Below are 18,678 nucleotides of genomic sequence, written 5' to 3' on the forward strand. Positions count from 1 at the left end.
GATCACAAATGGTCCTTTCTGATCTTGGGCTCTATGAAAAAGGGCAACTGTAGAATGATTCAGAATACTTTCCCCATCAGAAAAGGTAGTTGTGACATCCCCCAGAGCAGGGGTTCTCAATCTTTTTCTTTCGGAGCCACCACAACTCCCCCTCCCCCACCCCACAACATGCTATAAGAACTCCACAACCCACCTGTGCCACAATAACTGGTTTTCTGCATATAAAAGCCAGGGCTGGCATTAGAGGATAGCAAGCAGGACAACTGCCTGCCTCCCCTCCCCGCCACAAAGCTACATTGCTTAGGCTTTGGCTTCAGCCCTCGGTGGTAGGGCTCAGGACCCCAGACTTCAGCCTCATGCGCTGGGACTTCAGCTTTGTGCCTTGGGCCCCAGCAGGTCTAATGCTGGCCCTGCTTGGCAGCCCCCTGAAACCTGCTATTGGCCCCCCAGGGGGTCCCAGACCCCTGGCTGAGAATCACTGCCCCAGGTACAAGGACTTTTGAAAAGCTGTTTCCCTTTAAGGAGAAACTTTGGTCTGCAGAATTACACTGCTCTGCTGGTGAAAAACAGCCTCTCCAGGCCCTGCTTACACAGCCATTAGCATATAAAAGCACACACAGCAAAGTTATATGGATGTTCTCTCAGCCACTCATGAACTAATACAGGGGAACACCTCCATATCCCTCATTTGCAGCACTGTACCCCAGAATCATGTGCCTTGTATTGTCCAGTTCCCTCAATGTGCAGTGCAAGCTCATTAACTAGTTCATCATTCCATCAAAGGGTAAAGAATATGTAACAGCCTTGGTTAACCTGAATAGAAATTTCCCCAAACACATCAATCAAAACATACTAGTTTAGTTAATCTAGTTCTGTTCTTTTATCTAAAGATAGCTTTTAAGTGATTATAAGTGATACAGGCATAAAAAGTCAGAATTGGTTGCAAAAGAAATAAAATGTGACTAAGTGAAACGATGTTAAGAATTAATTTCCACCAGACATATATCTACAGATTAGATAGATATACTGTGTATGTATTTGTCTAAATTTTAAACAAACAATTTAATACCGTACACAAAAATGATGATTGTGATCCTTGTTTGAGGTGGTGGAGTCAGAGGATGGAAGAGGGTCGGATGTTTCCCAGGGAATGCCTTACTGCTAAATGATGAACTAGCACTCTGCTGAGCCCTCAAGGGTTAACACATTGTTGTTAATCTAGGCCTGGTCTACGGGAAGGGGAAGAATCTAACTTTTTAGGTCAAGCTTTATAAATACGGCACAACAGGTCATGTACTGTATTAAAGCTTTGATCCTGGGGAGACATGAATAACGTAGCTGAAGTTGACGTACTTAGACCTACTCACGGAGGTGTCTTCACTGCGGTGAGTCAACTGCTGCCACTCCTCCATCAACTCCGCCTGCGCCTCTTGCAGCGGTGGAGTACAGAAGTCGACAGGAGAGAGCTCGGGGGGGAGGGGGGTCGATTTATCGCATTTAGACTAGATGTGATAAATCAAACCCTACTGGATCGATCACCGCCTGCCGATCCGGCAGGTAGTGTAGACATACCCATAGCCTTACGCTCTACAAGGCAGTGCAAATGGAGGGAGGGGAGACAGCATGACAGATAGAGAGAGACATCCTGTGTGAGAGAGAGAGAGAGAGACGCACATTGCCCCTTTAAGTACGCTGACACCACTCTAAGTACATTGCCTTTTCAAACAGATCAGGAAGTTGAGATAGCAGCTGCACCAAACAAGCTCCCTCCGTCCTGAGCCCTGTCGTCTCCCCACCCTGATCTATATGGACAAGGGGTAAACGGGTGGGGCAGGGGGACACCCTGACATTAGTGCCTCTCTTCCTCCAACCCCCCCCGCACAGCAAGCAGGAGGCTCCTGGGAGCAGCTCCAAGGCAGAGGACAGGAGCAGCACATGGCAGTGGGGAGACAGACAGCTGAACTGCTGGCAATTGGTAGCCTGCTGGGCGGCTGCCACACAGGGAACTTAGGGGAGCTGCCAGTCCACCCTGGTTCCAAGCCCCCACCAGCTAGTTCCAATGGGCTGCTCTTCCTGCAAGCACTGGACAAAGCAGGCAGCTGCCAAACAAGGTTATACAGGAGCATTGCACAACTTTAAACGAGCATGTTCTCAAATAGATTGACAACATAACAACGAAACAATGTTAACCAGGACAACTTTAAGTGAGGAGTTACTATATTTTCTAACATGCTAAAAAGGTACAATTAATAAGAATCTGAAATTAAGCTAAATAAATTAGCTAAGGTCATGGCTGCACTTACAGTTCTGCAGCGCTGGTAGTTACAGTTGTGTTCGTACAGCTGTGTAGGACCAGTGCTGCAGTGTGGCCACACTGACAGCTACCAGCGCTGCAGTGTGGCCACATTTGCAGTATTTGCAGCGCTGTTGGGAGTGGTGCATTGTGGGCAGCTATCCCAGCATTCAAGTGGCTGCAACGTGCTTTTCAAAAGAGGGGAGTGGGGTAGAATGTGACAGGGAGCATGGAGGAGACAGACAGAATGGATTTTTGGAGTTGACACTGTTCTCAGCTCCCTGCCTTGCAATTTCTACGGACTGGAAGACACACAGTGCCTCCCTTCAATCATTTTAAAAGTTCTGACTCCCTTCCCCTACTCCTCTCTCATTCACTAAATGCAAATTATGTACTCCTAAATACCCGTCAGACCAGATAAGCAACTGCTCAACACGGACTTCCCCCTCCCCCTCCCCCTCTGCCGTGTGAGAGTGCTGTTTCTCTCTTCAAGCAAACAGCTGTGAACATTCCAAAGTAATTCCCCTGCCTGCCTCCGCTCGCTCAGCAAACAGGAGCTGTGTTTGTTTTTTAAATAAGCAGTTTGGCTGAACTCCAAGCTCTCCCTTTCTTCCAGTTTGTTGTGGACAGGAATTCTGGGATACCTCCTTATACCCCGGAGGTCAATAAAAGCGCTGGTGGGGTCCACACTTGCTGATCAGCGCTGGAATCGCTACACCCGAGGCTCGACCGGGTGTACAGCCAGCGCTGCAACCAGGGAGTTGCAGCACTGGCCGTGCTTTGCAAGTGTGGCCACATCCTAAGTTGCAGCGCTGTAACCCCCTCACCAGCGCTGCAACTCTCTAGTGTAGCCATGGCCTAAATGAATGTCTATTGTTATAGGGTGCTCTCCTAGATGGCAGAAAGATATACCAAATCTAGTGTAAAAGTTCTGTTTAGCTGCAACTCAACATGTTTTAATGGTTATATCAACTGAGAAGAAAGCACCTTTCTTTAGAAAAAACTGAAGTACAAATGGTAAAACTGATTAAAATCAATGATTTAAATAGAGCACAAATCTCCAAAGTGTGGGGCAGGCCCCCCTAGAAGGGTGTGGAGGAATGTCCAGGGGGGCATGGCAGGGCCCGGGCCAGCCTCAGCTCCCAGCCCTGTCCCCAGCTTCTGCACCGCTCCACTGGGACCTGGCCGTGGGCCCTGCCAGTCCCCACTGCAGCCCAGCTGCAGCTCCACTCCCACCCCCAGCTGCTGCCCCAGTCTCAGCCTGGGCCCCAAATTTCCTGGTGCCCTGCACAGCTGCGTGCTGCTCCAGCCCCTGTCCCGCCTCTTCCCTCCCCTGCTCTGTCCCAAGCCCAGCTCTGCTCCGACTCCACTGAGGAGTGCAGCAGGTTTGGGCCTTCACTCACCGGCGGCGGGAAATGCAGCAACCTGGCCCCAGCCACAACGCCAGTGAGTGCTGGTTCCCCCCAACCCCCAAGCCAGCCCTCACCGCACAGAGGCCTGGGGCCAGCCCCACCCATCCCTGCAGAGGCCTGGGGCCCCACACACCCCTCTTGCGGGAGGAGGAGGGGCAGCTGTGCAGGGCCCCAGAATAGCTAGGGACAGCCCTGCCCAGTCTGCATCCCTCCTTCTCCTCCCAAGCCGTGGCCCTGCTCGGGAGGTGGGGACACAACAGGGGTAAGGCGGGGGTGCAAACCTCAAAAGTTTGGAGACTGCTGAAACAGAGGATTTCCACTTGGGGTACGTCTTCACTACCAGCCGTATCGGCGGGTAGCAATCGATTTCTCGGGATCGATATATCGCGTCTCATCTAGACAAGATATATCGATCCCCGAACACGCTCCCATCAACTCCGGAACTCCATCAACGTGAACGGCGGTAGTGGAGTCGACAGGGGGAGCAGCAGACATCAATCCCACGCTGTGAGGACGGTAGGTAACTCGATTTAAGATACAAACTTCAGCTACATTATTCACATAGCTGAAGTGTAAGTATCTTAGATCAATCCCCTCCTCTAGTGTAGACCAGCCCTTGGTGATTTGAATCATGATTTAAAATAGCCTTGATTTAACTCAATCCACCCTGTTTTCTGCCAGACAAAGCACCTATCTATTCACCTATTTACCCAACTCTTATGGGTAAATTAAGTATAGTAAACAAAACACAATGGGAGCTACATCTGCATTTTTAAGTCAATGTAAGGATGATGTTAAGTCAACATGGAAAGATGCTGGAAACTAAACCACAGGGGGTTGTCCTATCCCTGAGGTGCAAAGACAATCAACTCTGGGGTATAATAGGAAGGCAAAAGGACCCCTGTTTTATCCTGCATCTGGAGACTAACTGGACAGTGCAATCACATTCATGAAAATGGGATCTCAACAAGGGTTTGGCTGAAAGCACTGTAAGACATTTGGGCAAGACAGATGTCTTTAGACAAGGGCTTAGCCTGTTAAAATTAAGTTTCGACTATAAGAAGCATGTTATACCTGTTGTTTTTGTAACATGGTGTTCTGACTATCCTTGCTTACGATCTCATACATCTTAACCTATTAATAACTATATTTATTTGGGCATAAGCTTTCGTGGGTAAAAAACCCACTTCTTCAGATGCATGGAGTGAAAATTACAGATACAGGCATAAATATACTGCCAGTCTTTAAGGTACCACTGGACTCCTCACTGTTTTTGTAGAGTCAGACTAACAGGGCTACCCCTTTGTTACTTTATAGTGAAAACAGATAAAACAGATTACAGTGCTGTGTTGTTATATAGGATATTATACTCAGTTGAATCGAACAAGCCTGTGTTCCTTTGGGGATGGCTTATCTGGTAATTTCTGAGACTGTCCAGTGGATCAAGGCTAGATACTACAGAGGGACATTTACGGGGAACTTCGGAACTGGGTGCACTTAGTGTTAACTTGCAAGGCAGACTAAGCCATGGCATAAATTCAGAGGAGAGTGCTTATGACTGAAGGGCTGGCAGTACCAGGGAGTTGACATCCAGCCACAGGCACTGAGTTTCTAATCTGCTGAGGGGAGAGGGAGGTTCTGATGGGGGCTACCATTTTTTCCTGTGGGTGTTTCAGCCCCAGGGCACTCACGGAGTCAGTGCCTATACATCCAGCTACCATAAAAAAGACATTCTCTCACTGTAGGGAGTGAGAACAACATGGAACCCTGAGGGAGGTGTACCTGTTGAAACCCTCAAAGCTCTGGGCTCCATGAAGCCTTGGAGAGAGGTCAATGGCTCCCAAGACAAGGCAAGGCTGTATACTAAACTATCCTATATTACTCAACTCACATTTACAAGAAAGTATTAAAATCAGATTAAGGGAAGAGCTAGCCTGAGGTAACAAAGGTGAGTCCCATTTGCTCTCTGCAACAGTGACAAAGGAACTGAGGCTGTTGAGGTGGTGCACTCCCTTATGTAGGGTATGTCAATGATGTCACCCTCACCTCCTGCGCCCGAACCTCGCTAGACATGGCTTTTCAATGCTGTTCATCAACTATACACCAGATGCACCATATCTCACAAACGGAAATGCACCACAAATAAATTCTTCTTAATATATGTAACATCATAACTAAACAAATCCATCTATAAAGTTACTTATAGATCACATTTAATCCCAACACAAACATTGAACACATCACTAAAAAAAACCCAAGTATTTAAAACTATGGAAGTCAGTATCTAAAGTTAAAAGCACAATTCTTTTGATGCTTCCTGAACAGATCTCCCTGCCAGCACCTGCAGACTTCTATAGTCTCCATGGATTGGAAACCCACAGATATACTGTGCTCTATTAGGTTCACAGAAACTCTGGTCCTTTCCTTAATTATCTGACACTGAATAGTTGTCATGGGCCAAGACCCTGTTTTACTAGGCACCTCACAAACACAAAGAGCTCCTAGGCTAGGCACTATGATAATGCAAATCAATAATAGAAATTAAAATATTTTTACTTCTTGCTTCTCCAACAATTGTAAGACCATGCCTATGCTCACATTTTATATCCATAAAATCCTGTAGATAAAAAAAAGAAATAATTGCAAAAAATCCAATGCCAAGAGATGAGCCATTTTATCCACAAGTGTCTGGATTTTGCCAGGGCTGTAGCAAGTCTTATGATGAAGCAAGACACTCCAGCCATCTGACATATTTGAGTGCTGCCTGGGGGGGGGGGGGGCAGGGAGAAGTCCTCCAATTGGCTGCCTGCCTCACCTGTCCACTTCATGGGCCGAACAACCAATCCGAGCTGCTGCAGAAAGAGCTCTCACCCCCCACTCCCTCTTGCCATCAGTGAAAATGGCTTCAGTGCGCTGGGGAAGGAGGGGCAAAGGAGGAGAAAAAACAAACAAACAAACCAACCAACCTCAGAAGCTCAGTTCGGCTTGGGTCCCTCATTCCCTCCTGGAAAAATGGGGATGGCTCCTCTGGTCCTCCTCCCACTCACTGCAACATGCAGCTTGGGAACAGGATAAAGGAGTGAAGGGCCTCTGGAGCTAATCCTCCCCATCGCCCCAGCCTGGAAGGGGGGAAAAGGGGACCCGGCTGTAGTCCCCACTCCCAGGCCTAGGAGAGGGAATTGAAAAACCCCAAGAAGAGCAGAAGTGAGCTAGAGGGCAGAACTGATGGGGTGGGACATTGAATTGATAGAGAGGTTCGGAGGTAGAACATAGACATTGGGGCTACAAATGAGCAGAACTGATGTAGGAACTGGGGGAAGGAGGAGGAGCAGCAGGATTAATCGCTGGACAGGGGACAGACAGATGTAGGGGTGAGAGCTCCTGCAAAGGGCTGCCAACTTTCTAATCACACAAAACGGAACACCCTTGCCCTGCCCCAAGGTCCCTCCCCCTGCCCACTCCATCCTCCCCACCCTCGCTCTCCCCCACTTTCGCTCACTCATTTTCACTAGGCTTAGGCAGTGGGTTGGGGTTCAGGTAAGGGCTCTGGCTGGGAGTGCAGGCTCCAGAGTGGAGCCAGAAATTATGGGTTCAGGGTGCAGGAGGAGGCTCTGGGCTGAGGCAGGGGTTAGGATATGAGAGTGGGTATGGGCTCTGAACTAGAAGTGCAGGCTCTGAGCTGGAGCCTGAAATGAGGGGTTCAGAATATGGGAGGGTGCTCTGGGCGGGGGTATGGGCTCTGGAATGAAGGGTTCAAGGTGCAGGAGGGGCTCTGGGCTGAGTGGTGGGACTGACTGGTTTGGAGTGTGGGAGGGGGCTCTGGCTTGAGGCAGTGGGTTCGGGTGCAGGAGGGTGAGGGCTCCAGCTGGGGGTACAGGCTCTGGGGTGGGACCAGGGATGAGGAGTTCCAGGTGCAGGAGGGGGCTCCGGGCTGGGGCCAAGGGATTCAGAGTACGGGAGGTGGTTCCAGGATAGGGCAGAGGGGGGTTCAGGGTGCCGGAGGGGGGTGAGAGGTGCAGGGCCAGGTGGCAATTACTTCAGGCAGCTCCCGGGAAGCTGCCGGCATGTACGGTCAGCTCCTAGGCGAAAATTCCCAGCCAATGGGAGCTACAGAGCCAGCATTCGGGGCGGGGGCCATGCTTGGAGCCCCCATGATCACCCCTACATCTAGGAGCCAGAGAGACATGCCGGCAGATTCCCAGGAGCTGTGAAGAGCTGGGTTGGGAGCCTGCCAGCCCCATGCCAACTGTACTTCAACAGCCTGGTCAGCGGTGCTGACTGGAGTAACCAGGGCCTCTTTTCGACCAGGTGTTCCAGTTGAAAACTGGATACCTAGCAAACTTACTCCTGCAGCCAGGGCCAAAAAAATCACCTTACCAAATAAATTTGGGACAGTGGGCAACACCAATTGTCACACATGCATGTGATAGGCAGAGGGAATTAAAATCAAAAGACAGATCAGGAAAAAAAAAAAACACACGCACAATCTTCAAAAAAAAAAATCTCTTTGGGGAGCAATCACATGGTTTGTGGTTTCTTGAGTGGTCTACCTCATTCTTTTAAATCTCTTGAGGTCAGAAATACTACTTTCATTTATGTGTGAACGTAGTTTTATTATTAACTCCAATTTACTGATGGGGAAACTGAAGCACCAAGTGACTTCACCAATAATTCACTCTGTGACCTGTGGAAGTCAGGAAGAGAACCCATGTTGCTTGACTCCCTGTCTATTAATGTAACTAGCAGACCACATTGCATCTACTGGACAGCCCAGTTACACCAGTGAGCAAATGCTAAATGGACCAGTGTTGTATGGTTCCTATATAGATCCAGAAAGGAAGTGGAAAATGTAGCTGGAATCTAAGAACTGACAAGCACAAACTAATGCTCTATTGGCTGATAATCAGTATTATAATCTAGTGCTAATACTGGTTCTTTGGCTCATAAGGAAGTATGAAATAATCTCATCATTTAAAATATTGTACTATAGTATAAATGAAGGCAGAAATTTTCTAAAAACAAATGTAATTGCTAATTACTGAACAATTGAAGCATTTATTGCTGTATCTGGCATAGTTTATTCTTCTGTCCATATTGCATATTTGTTTTAGAATGCTATTTCTTTTGGGGTTTTAGCCAATAAATGTGTACACAGATGAGTTATAATCATTTGTTATTCATTAGTGTCTTTCCTAAAGTTATTCATTTTCCATTTTGATATTAATATGTTTCTGCTGCCAATCAAAAAAAAGTGCAGTTTACCACTTGCATTATAAAGGAAATTCCCGCAGGGAATTCCCATATATTTAGACATTAACTTTTGACAAGTAATACCTAACACAGGAATGAAGGAGGAGGAGCTAGGAGGAGTTAATAGTCAAATGAGAAGGCAGTTTTGTTTGAACAACCTTGTTTTTCTTTCTGTTGCATGAACCCATGGAATGTTTTGTTTTCCTTTGTCTAGTTACGGCATGTACAGAGACATGAACACCCAGTATTTTAGCCCATCATATTAAGTGAGTTATAGTATTTAAATAACTTCTTGATTAATTATTTTAAAAAACTAGTATCTCTCAATTAGCTAGATTTGGCTATACTGTTTTACATCAGTATTATTTTTTTCAACACTCAAGTTTCATAACAGTACTGTTTTATTTATTGCCAAGTTATAGTACTGAAAATCTGAAATAAAATATAAAAAAGTAAACCAGCAATCTGAATTGAAGAGGTGTTCTCTTATTACACACAAAACTGAGTCAAAAAAAGTATAAAATACCACAAAATGACAGACATCATAACATTTACTTACAAAACCCAACCCTAAAACTAAAGCTCCTGAACACTAGAGCCTGTTTCTCTAAACCAGGGATAGGCAACCAATGGCATGCGTTCCAAAGGCGGCACACAAACTGATTTTCAGTGGCACTCCCACTGCCTGGGTCCTGGCCACTAGTCTGGGAGGCTCTGCATTTTAATTTAATTTTAAATGAAGCTTCTTGAACATTTTTTAAATCTTATTTACTTTACATACAACAATAGTTTCGTTATATATTATAGACTTATAGAAAGAGACCTTCTAAAAATGTTAAAATGTATGACTGGCATATGAAACCTTAAATTAGAGTGAATAAATGAAGACTCAGCACAGCACTTCTGAAAGGTTGCCAACCCCTACTCTAAACAATAACATGCCTTGTGTGGTGTCCAGTTTCCCTTTGGGTGCTATTTAGAAACTCTGTGGTGATTTCTAGAAATTCAATATTCTGAGGCATCACAAACTGTGAAAATTTCAATATACAAAAAACTCCATCAGAAAAGGAAGAACATGTACAGAGTCTTAAAACCTCATTAAATAAGTTCATCCCTCTTCTACATAGTAAGCGGGGGACATCAGCCCTTTTTATTATTATTTGTATAACAGACAGTGGCTAGGGAACCTAATCAATGTATACAGTGCTGTACAAAAAATTAACAAGGCGGCCATCCTCATCCAAGACACCTTGTAATTTTAGATTAAGAAAAGAGGCAATAGGCAACTTAAACAAAAGTTTTGGTGGAGGATATGGACAACCTAATAATAAACAAGCACGTTTTGCTGGGGGAAGGGAGGAGAAGGGGCGTGTTAGTTTTTTATCTGCCTAGTCATTAGGAAGTCGAGGAATATCGTGCTTCTCATTGCTTTATCCTTGTTTCGAAGAGTTCCTCTTATCAAACAGCTACGAGGTTTACTTTGGAGAAGGGAGGGGAAGGGAGTTCAGGAGCAGCCGTTCTGTTGTGCAAACCGCTGAAGCAACAGAGAGGATACAGCCCCGGACATTTTAGTAGTACAGTATGTCACTGGTTCAGCAAACTGTTTTGTTTCCCAACAGGAAACACCACTAACAATTAAAGCTGCCAAATACAGCCACCGTAGCTGGTGCTGTTCTACAGTCGATTGGGCAGTTTAAGGAGATTTCTAAATACTAAGGAGAGGGTCTCATAGCACACAAAGCAAAAATTCTTCATCCTTAGAGAGGGGGAAATCTTTGCCAAACTTAGAACATTCTACTTGCCCCACACGCACCCAGGCCGAGTAAATTTTGATGAGCAATTAAAATATCATTAGTTAGTTTTTTTAGTTACCATCAACATCATAGTCAAGGATGGACGGAGTGTGTGACTAGATTGTTAAGGTTTTGAAACAGTTTTACAAGGTTCCTTTAAACAATGTCTTGACAGGGGCTGTCCCTCCTCTCCGCATCGCATGAGACCTGGGGACAGGTCTAATGATAAGAGCCAGCCTGACTGAGGAAATGCCCCTTGACTACAGAAACCTAGCTCGAGTCTGTCTCTCTCTCTCTCCCCTCCACTGAGAGGTTTGGAGCCGATCTAAATAAAGACACCTGCATCACACAGCCCTCCCATGAGGAAATCCTCTGGGGCAGTAGCCCAGGCTGCCATACCGTTTTGGTACGGGGAATCCCCCTTCTACTATTTCTCTATGTATTTGCCATCACTCCCTGCGCAGCCTGTAACACCAAAGCCAATCGGAGGCTCCCAAGAAGGGAAGGCGCCTGTTACCAGATTTTAGTGTCTGAATAGCCACCCCTCTGTATGAGGATTTACCAACTTCTCCCAGCTGGAAGATTCCCAGAAGAAACGGATGAGACAAGTCTCTCCGGAAAGCACTGACGGAGCTCGCGAAAGGGAACTGAAACCAACTCTCTTATATACGGTCCCGGTCTCTTATGTACGCTCAGGGATTTCTCTCCGCCTGATCCCCAAGTCCCCGTCCTGCCCGCCCCACCCCACGGGGGAAGGGCCCTCCGCCCACATAGCTCATCACAGGGAGAGTGGAACGCACATCCCAGCCCGAGAAACCACAAGGGGGCTGGATCAGACACGTGCCGCCCCCCCCCCATCCTCCCAGGGCACCACAGGGGGAGACGGGGCTTTCACACCCGACCCGACCCGACACGCCACGCAAGGCAGCACCGCACCGTCTAACCCCGCTCGCTTACCGGCAGGACACAGACAGCTCCACCTTGGTGGCCGGGACGCTACCGCTGAACGAGTTAAATTCCCCAACAGACGCCATATTCCCGAACCTGCCACCACAGTCCAGCTTCGGCTGCCCCGACTGCTTATCAGGTCCGAACATGGGGCAGGGCGGGGCGTAAGAGGCGTCGCTAACGGGAACTCCCGGGAGCAGAGCTCACTACCGCTGCTACTACCGCTGGCCACTGACTGGGTGGGTGGAACCGCTGGGCTGAGCTCGAACTGCTGCACGCGGTCAGGAAATGCCGACTGAGTGAGATAAGGGCGCCAGCGGTGACGTCACAACGGGCAAAACCCGCGCGCGACACTAACCCCAACCTGGGGCCCCACGAGTGACCAACGGTCTCCAAGGTACCCGGGCCGCGTGGCGCCAGCCGGGGGATTGGAACACGAGCCGCCCCGCGCAGAGTGAGCGGGAGCGTTCCGTGCCCCGCGTGGCGCCAGGGCGAGGATTGGAACACGAGCCGCCCCGCGCAGAGTGAGCGGGAGCGTTCCGTGCCCCGCGTGGCGCCAGGGCGAGGATTGGAACACGAGCCGCCCCGCGCAGAGTGAGCGGGAGCGTTCCGTGCCCCGCGTGGCGCCAGGCCGGGAGACTGGAACACGAGCCGCCCCGCGCGGAGTGAGCGGGAGCGTTCCGTGCCCCGCGTGGCGCCAGGCCGGGAGATTGGAACACGAGCCGCCCCGCGCGGAGTGAGCGGGAGCGTTCCGTGCCCCGCGTGGCGCCAGGCCGGGGATTGGAACACGAGCCGCCCCGCGCGGAGTGAGCGGGAGCGTTCCGTGCCCCGCGTGGCGCCAGCCGGGGGATTGGAACACGAGCCGCCCCGCGCGGAGTGAGCGGGAGCGTTCCGTGCCCCGCGTGGCGCCAGCCGGGGGATTGGAACACGAGCCGCCCCGCGCGGAGTGAGCGGGAGCGTTCCGTGCCCCGCGTGGCGCCAGGCCGGGGATTGGAACACGAGCCGCCCCGCGCAGAGTGAGCGGGAGCGTTCCGTGCCCCGCGTGGCGCCAGCCGGGGGATTGGAACACGAGCCGCCCCGCGCAGAGTGAGCGGGAGCGTTCCGTGCCCCGCGTGGCGCCAGGCCGGGGATTGGAACACGAGCCGCCCCGCGCAGAGTGAGCGGGAGCGTTCCGTGCCCCGCGTGGCGCCAGCCGGGGGATTGGAACACGAGCCGCCCCGGCGGCGGGAGCTATAGGGAACCTGCGCCACGGCTTGGGCAGGGTCGGGAAGCAATAGCACCGTACCCGCTCTGGCAGCGCCGGGACACGTGTACAGCGGCCCCTGGTGGGGGACTCCGTTAAGCGAAGTCTCCTGCGGCCAAACATCTGGCGGGTAACTGGAACCCCGAGCCCCTGTGGGGCAGGCGCTACTCGCCGGCGGTCGCACAAAGGGCAGAGGGAGCGAGCCAGACTCCTGGGGAAGGGAGGACTGGGCACAGGGGCCGGAGAGGTGGAGCCAGACCCATGAAGAGAGCATAAGGCACAGGAGGCCTGAGCAGGGTACCGCCTTTGAAATGCAAAAAAAAAAAAAAAACCCAACAACCAGATCCCCTAAGCTATCAGCCTTCTAATGGCACAAAACCAAACACCCTTGCCCTGTCCTAACCGCCCCTTCTCTGAGGTTCTTCCCCCACTTACTTCATCTCCCCAACCCTCACTCACTTCACAAGGCTAGGGGGGTGGGGGCTCTGAGGTAGGACCAGGGATGAGAGGTTTGGGGGTGCAGGAAGGGGCTTTGGGCTGGGGAGGGGGTGCAGGGTGTGAGCTCTGGCCAGGCAACTCCTAGCATGTCTAATTCCTAGGTGGGGGGCCAGGGATGGGAGGCTCCGCACATTGCCCTTGCACCCATTGACCATGGTTCCTGACCAATGGGAGCTGCGAAGCCGGCATTTAGGGTGGGGGCAGCACATGGAGCCCCCATGGCCTCCCCTGCACCTAGGAGCCAGGTATGCCGGACACTTTCAGGAGCCACGCGAAGCCAGGGCAGGCAGGGAGCCTGCCTTAGCCCTGCTGCGCCACCAAGCAGCCTGGTCAGCAGTGCTGACCAGAGCTGCCAGGTCCCTTTTTGACTGGACACTTGGCAATCCTAACCCGCCCCACGAGGCAAGCCTGCTGCAACCTCAACCACAAGGCAACATCGCAACTCCCCCCTTCAACAGCCACCTATGGGGAGATAACACATATAGATAAGATTGATAACATTGCACATCTCCTCACGCTTGCATGACTCAAACCCTCTCACACATGTGTGCGGTGCGCTTGCTTGTTGGTGGGAAGACAACTGCTGTATTTTCAACAGTTTTGATCTGTTACCACTTAAAAGTGTGGAACTGGGAAAACTGCAGCATCTTTAGCTAGGTACAGAAAAACTTTTAACATTAGATATCCTAGTGTACTGTGATAATGCAAATGTTTAGACCCACATAAAAAACCCAGCAGATTAAATTATGATTGTGGCAACTGGCAAATCCATTTTAAAAAGGGCCAGCCTGGTCAAATACCAAGCAGGTTGTAATCCTAAGCCCAAGTGCTGAGGGACCATCCTTTGCATGAAATGCAGCAGAGCCCCTTTTGAGCCCTTTATCAATCACAGTCCAGTCATTGATGAAACTCCCCAATGGCTGGAGCCATGGAGAGGGGGGTCATGTAGCAATAGCACAGCTGAATCAGAGTCAGCTGAGGCAGGAGCTCAAGAGACTTCACCCTCTTTCCCCAGCAGCATCAACCCTGCTAGACCAGCACAGGGGCCAATTTATGCTGGAAACAGTTATGGAGCAGGACAGGGTTTCCCAGCTGCTAGTGGGAGGGGAACATAAGGGGCAGAGGGCTTTCCAGTTGCTGGGTAGAAGTCATGAGACATGGGGATTCTCCCTGAGCATACAGAGCAACCCTCCCCCCACAGACTCAGAAACTGCCTGAGGAAGTCTCCCTCCTGGAGCCCTCCATCTCCCCAATGAGGGAGACTTGTGGTGGGCCTGACAGAGGAAGTCTACCCTCCCTCCAACAGTGTGAGATTTAGGGCAGGCCTCAATAAATCCACCCCCCCCCCCCCGCATGTGAATGAGAGGCTTGAGAGTGGTCTAGCCAATTCTTCTTTCACTCTTTTTTTAAAAAGACATACACACACACTTAATGTTTATAATTAACATGTCATCTGGACCCTCATTCAACACCCTGTATATTTTCAGGAAGAAGAGGACCTAAACCAGTTTCTTTAGCATTATGTTGTTCATGGGGGGGGGGGGGAACCTAGCAAAGGGGAATGCTAACGTTCTTTCTTGTACTAAAGAAAACACTGTGATAATTAGATGGCTTTCAGTTAAGTGACAGTCCAGGCAGAGACACTAATGAGCAGCTAATCAGAGTGGCCTATGTACCACCAGGCGGCACTATTGAGCAGAAGCAATGAAGGAGTCCCCCATACAATCAAAAGAGAAAATACCTCACTGCATAACTTCTTAACACTTGGCCCTTAGAGAGCAGTGGATACTAGTTACACGTTTCCACAAACAGTGCATTTATTTTAGATGATTTAATGTTTGTATAGCACCCTGAAAAATGTACATCACTTATCTGCTCCTGTTAAGCCTAATCATTTAAAAGCAAAAGCCACCAGAAAATGATACTCTCCCATTAGATTAAATGATCAGTGCTCTGATAAAGGAACACCAACTTGAAAAAAAAAATCACCCTTCTTCCTGAATTTCTCACCTGTTGTTGCAAGTAACTGTGAAGATTATAAGTAACAGAGGTTAGTTAAAAAAAACTGTTTTCAATTTGATTACTTGCCCTCAAAGATCTTCAACTGTGCAAGGAAGACAGGCGCTTCTTGTTGGGGATTCCATACTAACAAGAACAGAAAGAACATTCTGCAAAGAACAGATGGACAACAGGATGGTGTGCTTCCCTGAACCAAGCTACGAGTCATCACTCTAATGGCATGTCTATACTTACAGTGAATCAACGCTATGGTGATCGATCCACCAGGGCTCAATTTAGTGGGTCAAGTGAAGACCTGCTAAATTGACTGCAGATCGCTCTTTCATTGACTCTGGTACTCCACCAGAAATAAGAAACCTACGGTAAGTCAACCGGAGAGTTTCTCCCATCAATCCAGCGTGGTGTAGACATCACAATAAGTTGACCTAAGCTACATCGACTCCAGCTATGTTATTAAGTTGTGTAACTTAGGTCGACTTAACCCCATAGTGTAGAACTGCCATAAGGTTTGATAGGCTTCTGAAATCAAAGGGAATGGATTCACTGGTGATGGTGCATAGCAGCATTAATGACACGGCATTGCTGGGTATCTCACAGATTATAGATGACTTCAGGGAAGGAGATCATTCCTTCTCTATGAGCAAAGAAAGTGCATCACTGGCTAGATAAGTGGTGTAAGGGAGAGGGGCTTGGCTTTGTGGAGTATTAATGTGCCTTCCACAGAGAGAAGGGGCTGTACATTTTGTATGGCCTGCATTTCAGTAGAACAGGAACCAGTCTTCTCAGGGACAGACTGGCTACAGTAGTCTGAGACAGGGCCGGATTAGCCTTTTGTGGGCCCTGGCGCCAAAGATATTTGTGGGCTCCTATGTAGTCATTGTGGGCTCTGAGTGTGGGCCTGGTGTGACGGTGCCATAGTATACCTGGTACTCAGAGACATTTTTCATTTTGATCACACACTTCCGCATGACTATATGCATTGTAATACACAGCTCCCTCAGCCCCCCGTTTTTCTCATTGAGCTGTACACCCAGGTGGATTTACCAGTGTCCAGAGTGAGCAGAACTTTCATAGTGATCAGGGAAAACTCCCCCCAGATTTATCTCCTCATTCAGACCTTCTATAGCCATGTCTCCAGTAGCACCCTGTGTCACCAGTCACAGTATGTGGTCCTAGTCTCAGCTCAAAATTCCAAAGCCAGCAGATACCTGATGAATTGACAAATCCCTCCCTCAGCACCTCTCCTGCCATTTGAGCAAGCCACTTGCAAACACTATTTCCCCAAAATGAGGACTTAAGCTGGTGTCTTCAGATTCCCAAGGGCTTTCTCCCTCTGCTTCCATCTACATTCTAGTCGTCTACCTGATCACCACCACCTCTCCCCATGCTTGTTTCCTTTCTACTTTGGACATGCTCCCCAACCGGCTAGAGCTGTTCTTCTGATGGAAGCCTTACCTGCTTCCTCTTTCCCTGCTTCCCTTGACATGCCTTTCCTATGAGTGACCTCGGTTCCTTGAGGTTAACTCCAGTTTCTTTATCTGCTCTAGCTTAATGGCCCCCAGTAGTCACAGAGCCACCTGCAGCTTCTCTGGCTACAGCCATGGAGCCAATTGCAGGAGGCCAGCCTTAGATAGCTGCAGCTGCTAGCAAGGGAGGGATGGCAATTCCAAGGCTGAACATGCTTGAACCCAGTGGCACTAGGGACTCTAAATCCTCAGCACTGGCCCTAGGCAGCTGCAGACTCCGCAGTTAAGCACTTCCCTCCTCTAGGCCATGGCTTTAAGTACCGAGATGCCCATCACCTGCAGCAAAGGCCACTAATTCCCATGCACTCCTCAGCTAGCACATAGTCATGCAGAACATGCAGCCTGAATGATTTGGAGGCTGGGGTGCCAGGAGGTTCCCAGCCCTGAGCACCAGCTCTACAGCAAGCTCACATGCCCCACCCCCCTCCATTGTGGGACAAGGACCCTGTGAAGACAGTGGAGTTACCCTGTGTATAACCAGTTCTGTCCAAAGCTTCTTGAAGTGAGTGGGAGTCTTTTCATTATCTTTAATGGGCTGTGAATAGAAGCACAGGACCCCATTCTAGACTCTAGGAGCAAAGTGCATTCTATGCTGCGCTGGCTTACTATTGTAACAGGAAGGTCTCATATTACCTAGTGAATAAGCAACACCACCTACAGCACCTAACTTTTTCTAAGAGGCTTCCCACCCAATTACTAAACTTAAACCTGCTTCTCTTACAGGGGCTGAAAATATCAGGGAGTATGGTCACAAAAGCAAGGCACTTCTGTGCACATCCAAAATTCCTGCTGAATTCAGAACACAACAGGACTGGTTCCCATATGCTTAAAGAACTGCAGTAAAGTGGAACAATTTTCAGCTTGTGTGATTGGAGGATATCTGATCCATATTATAAGACTGTCCTACATAAATGAGGAAAAGTTGAGGTGTCTTTATTATTCTTTTGTTGCACTCTTTGTTTCTATGGGGAATTTGCCAATGCATTATCACTGTCTTCCTTTTAAACAAACAAAACTAAAAAAAATACCAACGGCTGTTGAAAATAGTAATTCCAGTTCTAGTTACCCCTGGGAAGACCCCAGCATTTGTTGCTCAATTTTATCCTACTTTTTCTACAGCAAATTACAGGGAATCAGTATATTTCATTTGGGAGAAATGAAGTAACAGTTGCCCAAATTGAGTTTGAGCACTCCTGAATTTTGAAGGTGTTCAAATGTGGAAGGCAGGTGCTAGATTCTCTTTCTGAATATTAGATACATCTGGAAAGGAAGAGTCAATTTCTGCTTCGATGGCTTTGTTATAACCTTATTCCCAGATTCTGGACCTTAGCGTCCAAAATATGGGGGTTAGCATGAAAACCTCCAAGCTTAGTTACCAGCTTGGACCTGGTACTGCTGCCACCACCCAAAAAATTAGAGTGTTTTGGGGCACTCTGGTCCCACTGAAAAACCTTCCCTGGGGACCCAAGACCCAAATCCCTTGAGTCTCACAACAAAGGGAAATAATCCTTTTTCCCTTCCCCCCTCCAGATGCTCCTGGAGAGATACCCAGACACAAGTTCTGTGAAACTACGCAGAGTGATTCCCCCTCTCCGTTCCCAATCCTGGAACAAAAGCACTTTCCTCTTCACCCAGAGGAAATGCCAAATCAGGCTAGCAATCCAACACACAGCTCTCCCCTTGATTTCTTCCTCCC

At 49.0% G+C, this 18,678-nt stretch overlaps 1 protein-coding gene and 1 long non-coding RNA gene across 8 annotated transcripts in view; one reads left to right on the forward strand and one right to left on the reverse strand.

The window, feature by feature from the left end:
- CPNE8 (copine 8) overlaps positions 1-11,942 on the reverse strand; it is a 253,547-nt gene extending 241,605 nt beyond the window's left edge. For all 7 annotated transcript variants that reach the window (XM_030567773.1, XM_030566943.1, XM_030566068.1 and 4 more), the window contains exon 1: positions 11,706-11,942. In XM_030567773.1, the coding sequence (XP_030423633.1) occupies positions 11,706-11,845 (140 nt within the window). In that variant the 5' untranslated portion in view covers positions 11,846-11,942. The remainder of the gene's footprint in view (positions 1-11,705) is intronic.
- A 63-nt stretch (positions 11,943-12,005) lies between these two features.
- LOC115655911 lies at positions 12,006-17,875 on the forward strand. The gene is made up of 3 exons (XR_004001577.1): positions 12,006-12,093; positions 15,534-15,818; positions 17,706-17,875. It is a non-coding gene; the product is annotated as an uncharacterized LOC115655911 (long non-coding RNA).
- Positions 17,876-18,678: the final 803 nt, after the last annotated feature.

Source organism: Gopherus evgoodei, chromosome 1 (genome assembly GCF_007399415.2).
Source record: "Gopherus evgoodei ecotype Sinaloan lineage chromosome 1, rGopEvg1_v1.p, whole genome shotgun sequence".
Lineage (NCBI taxonomy): Eukaryota > Metazoa > Chordata > Testudines > Testudinidae > Gopherus > Gopherus evgoodei.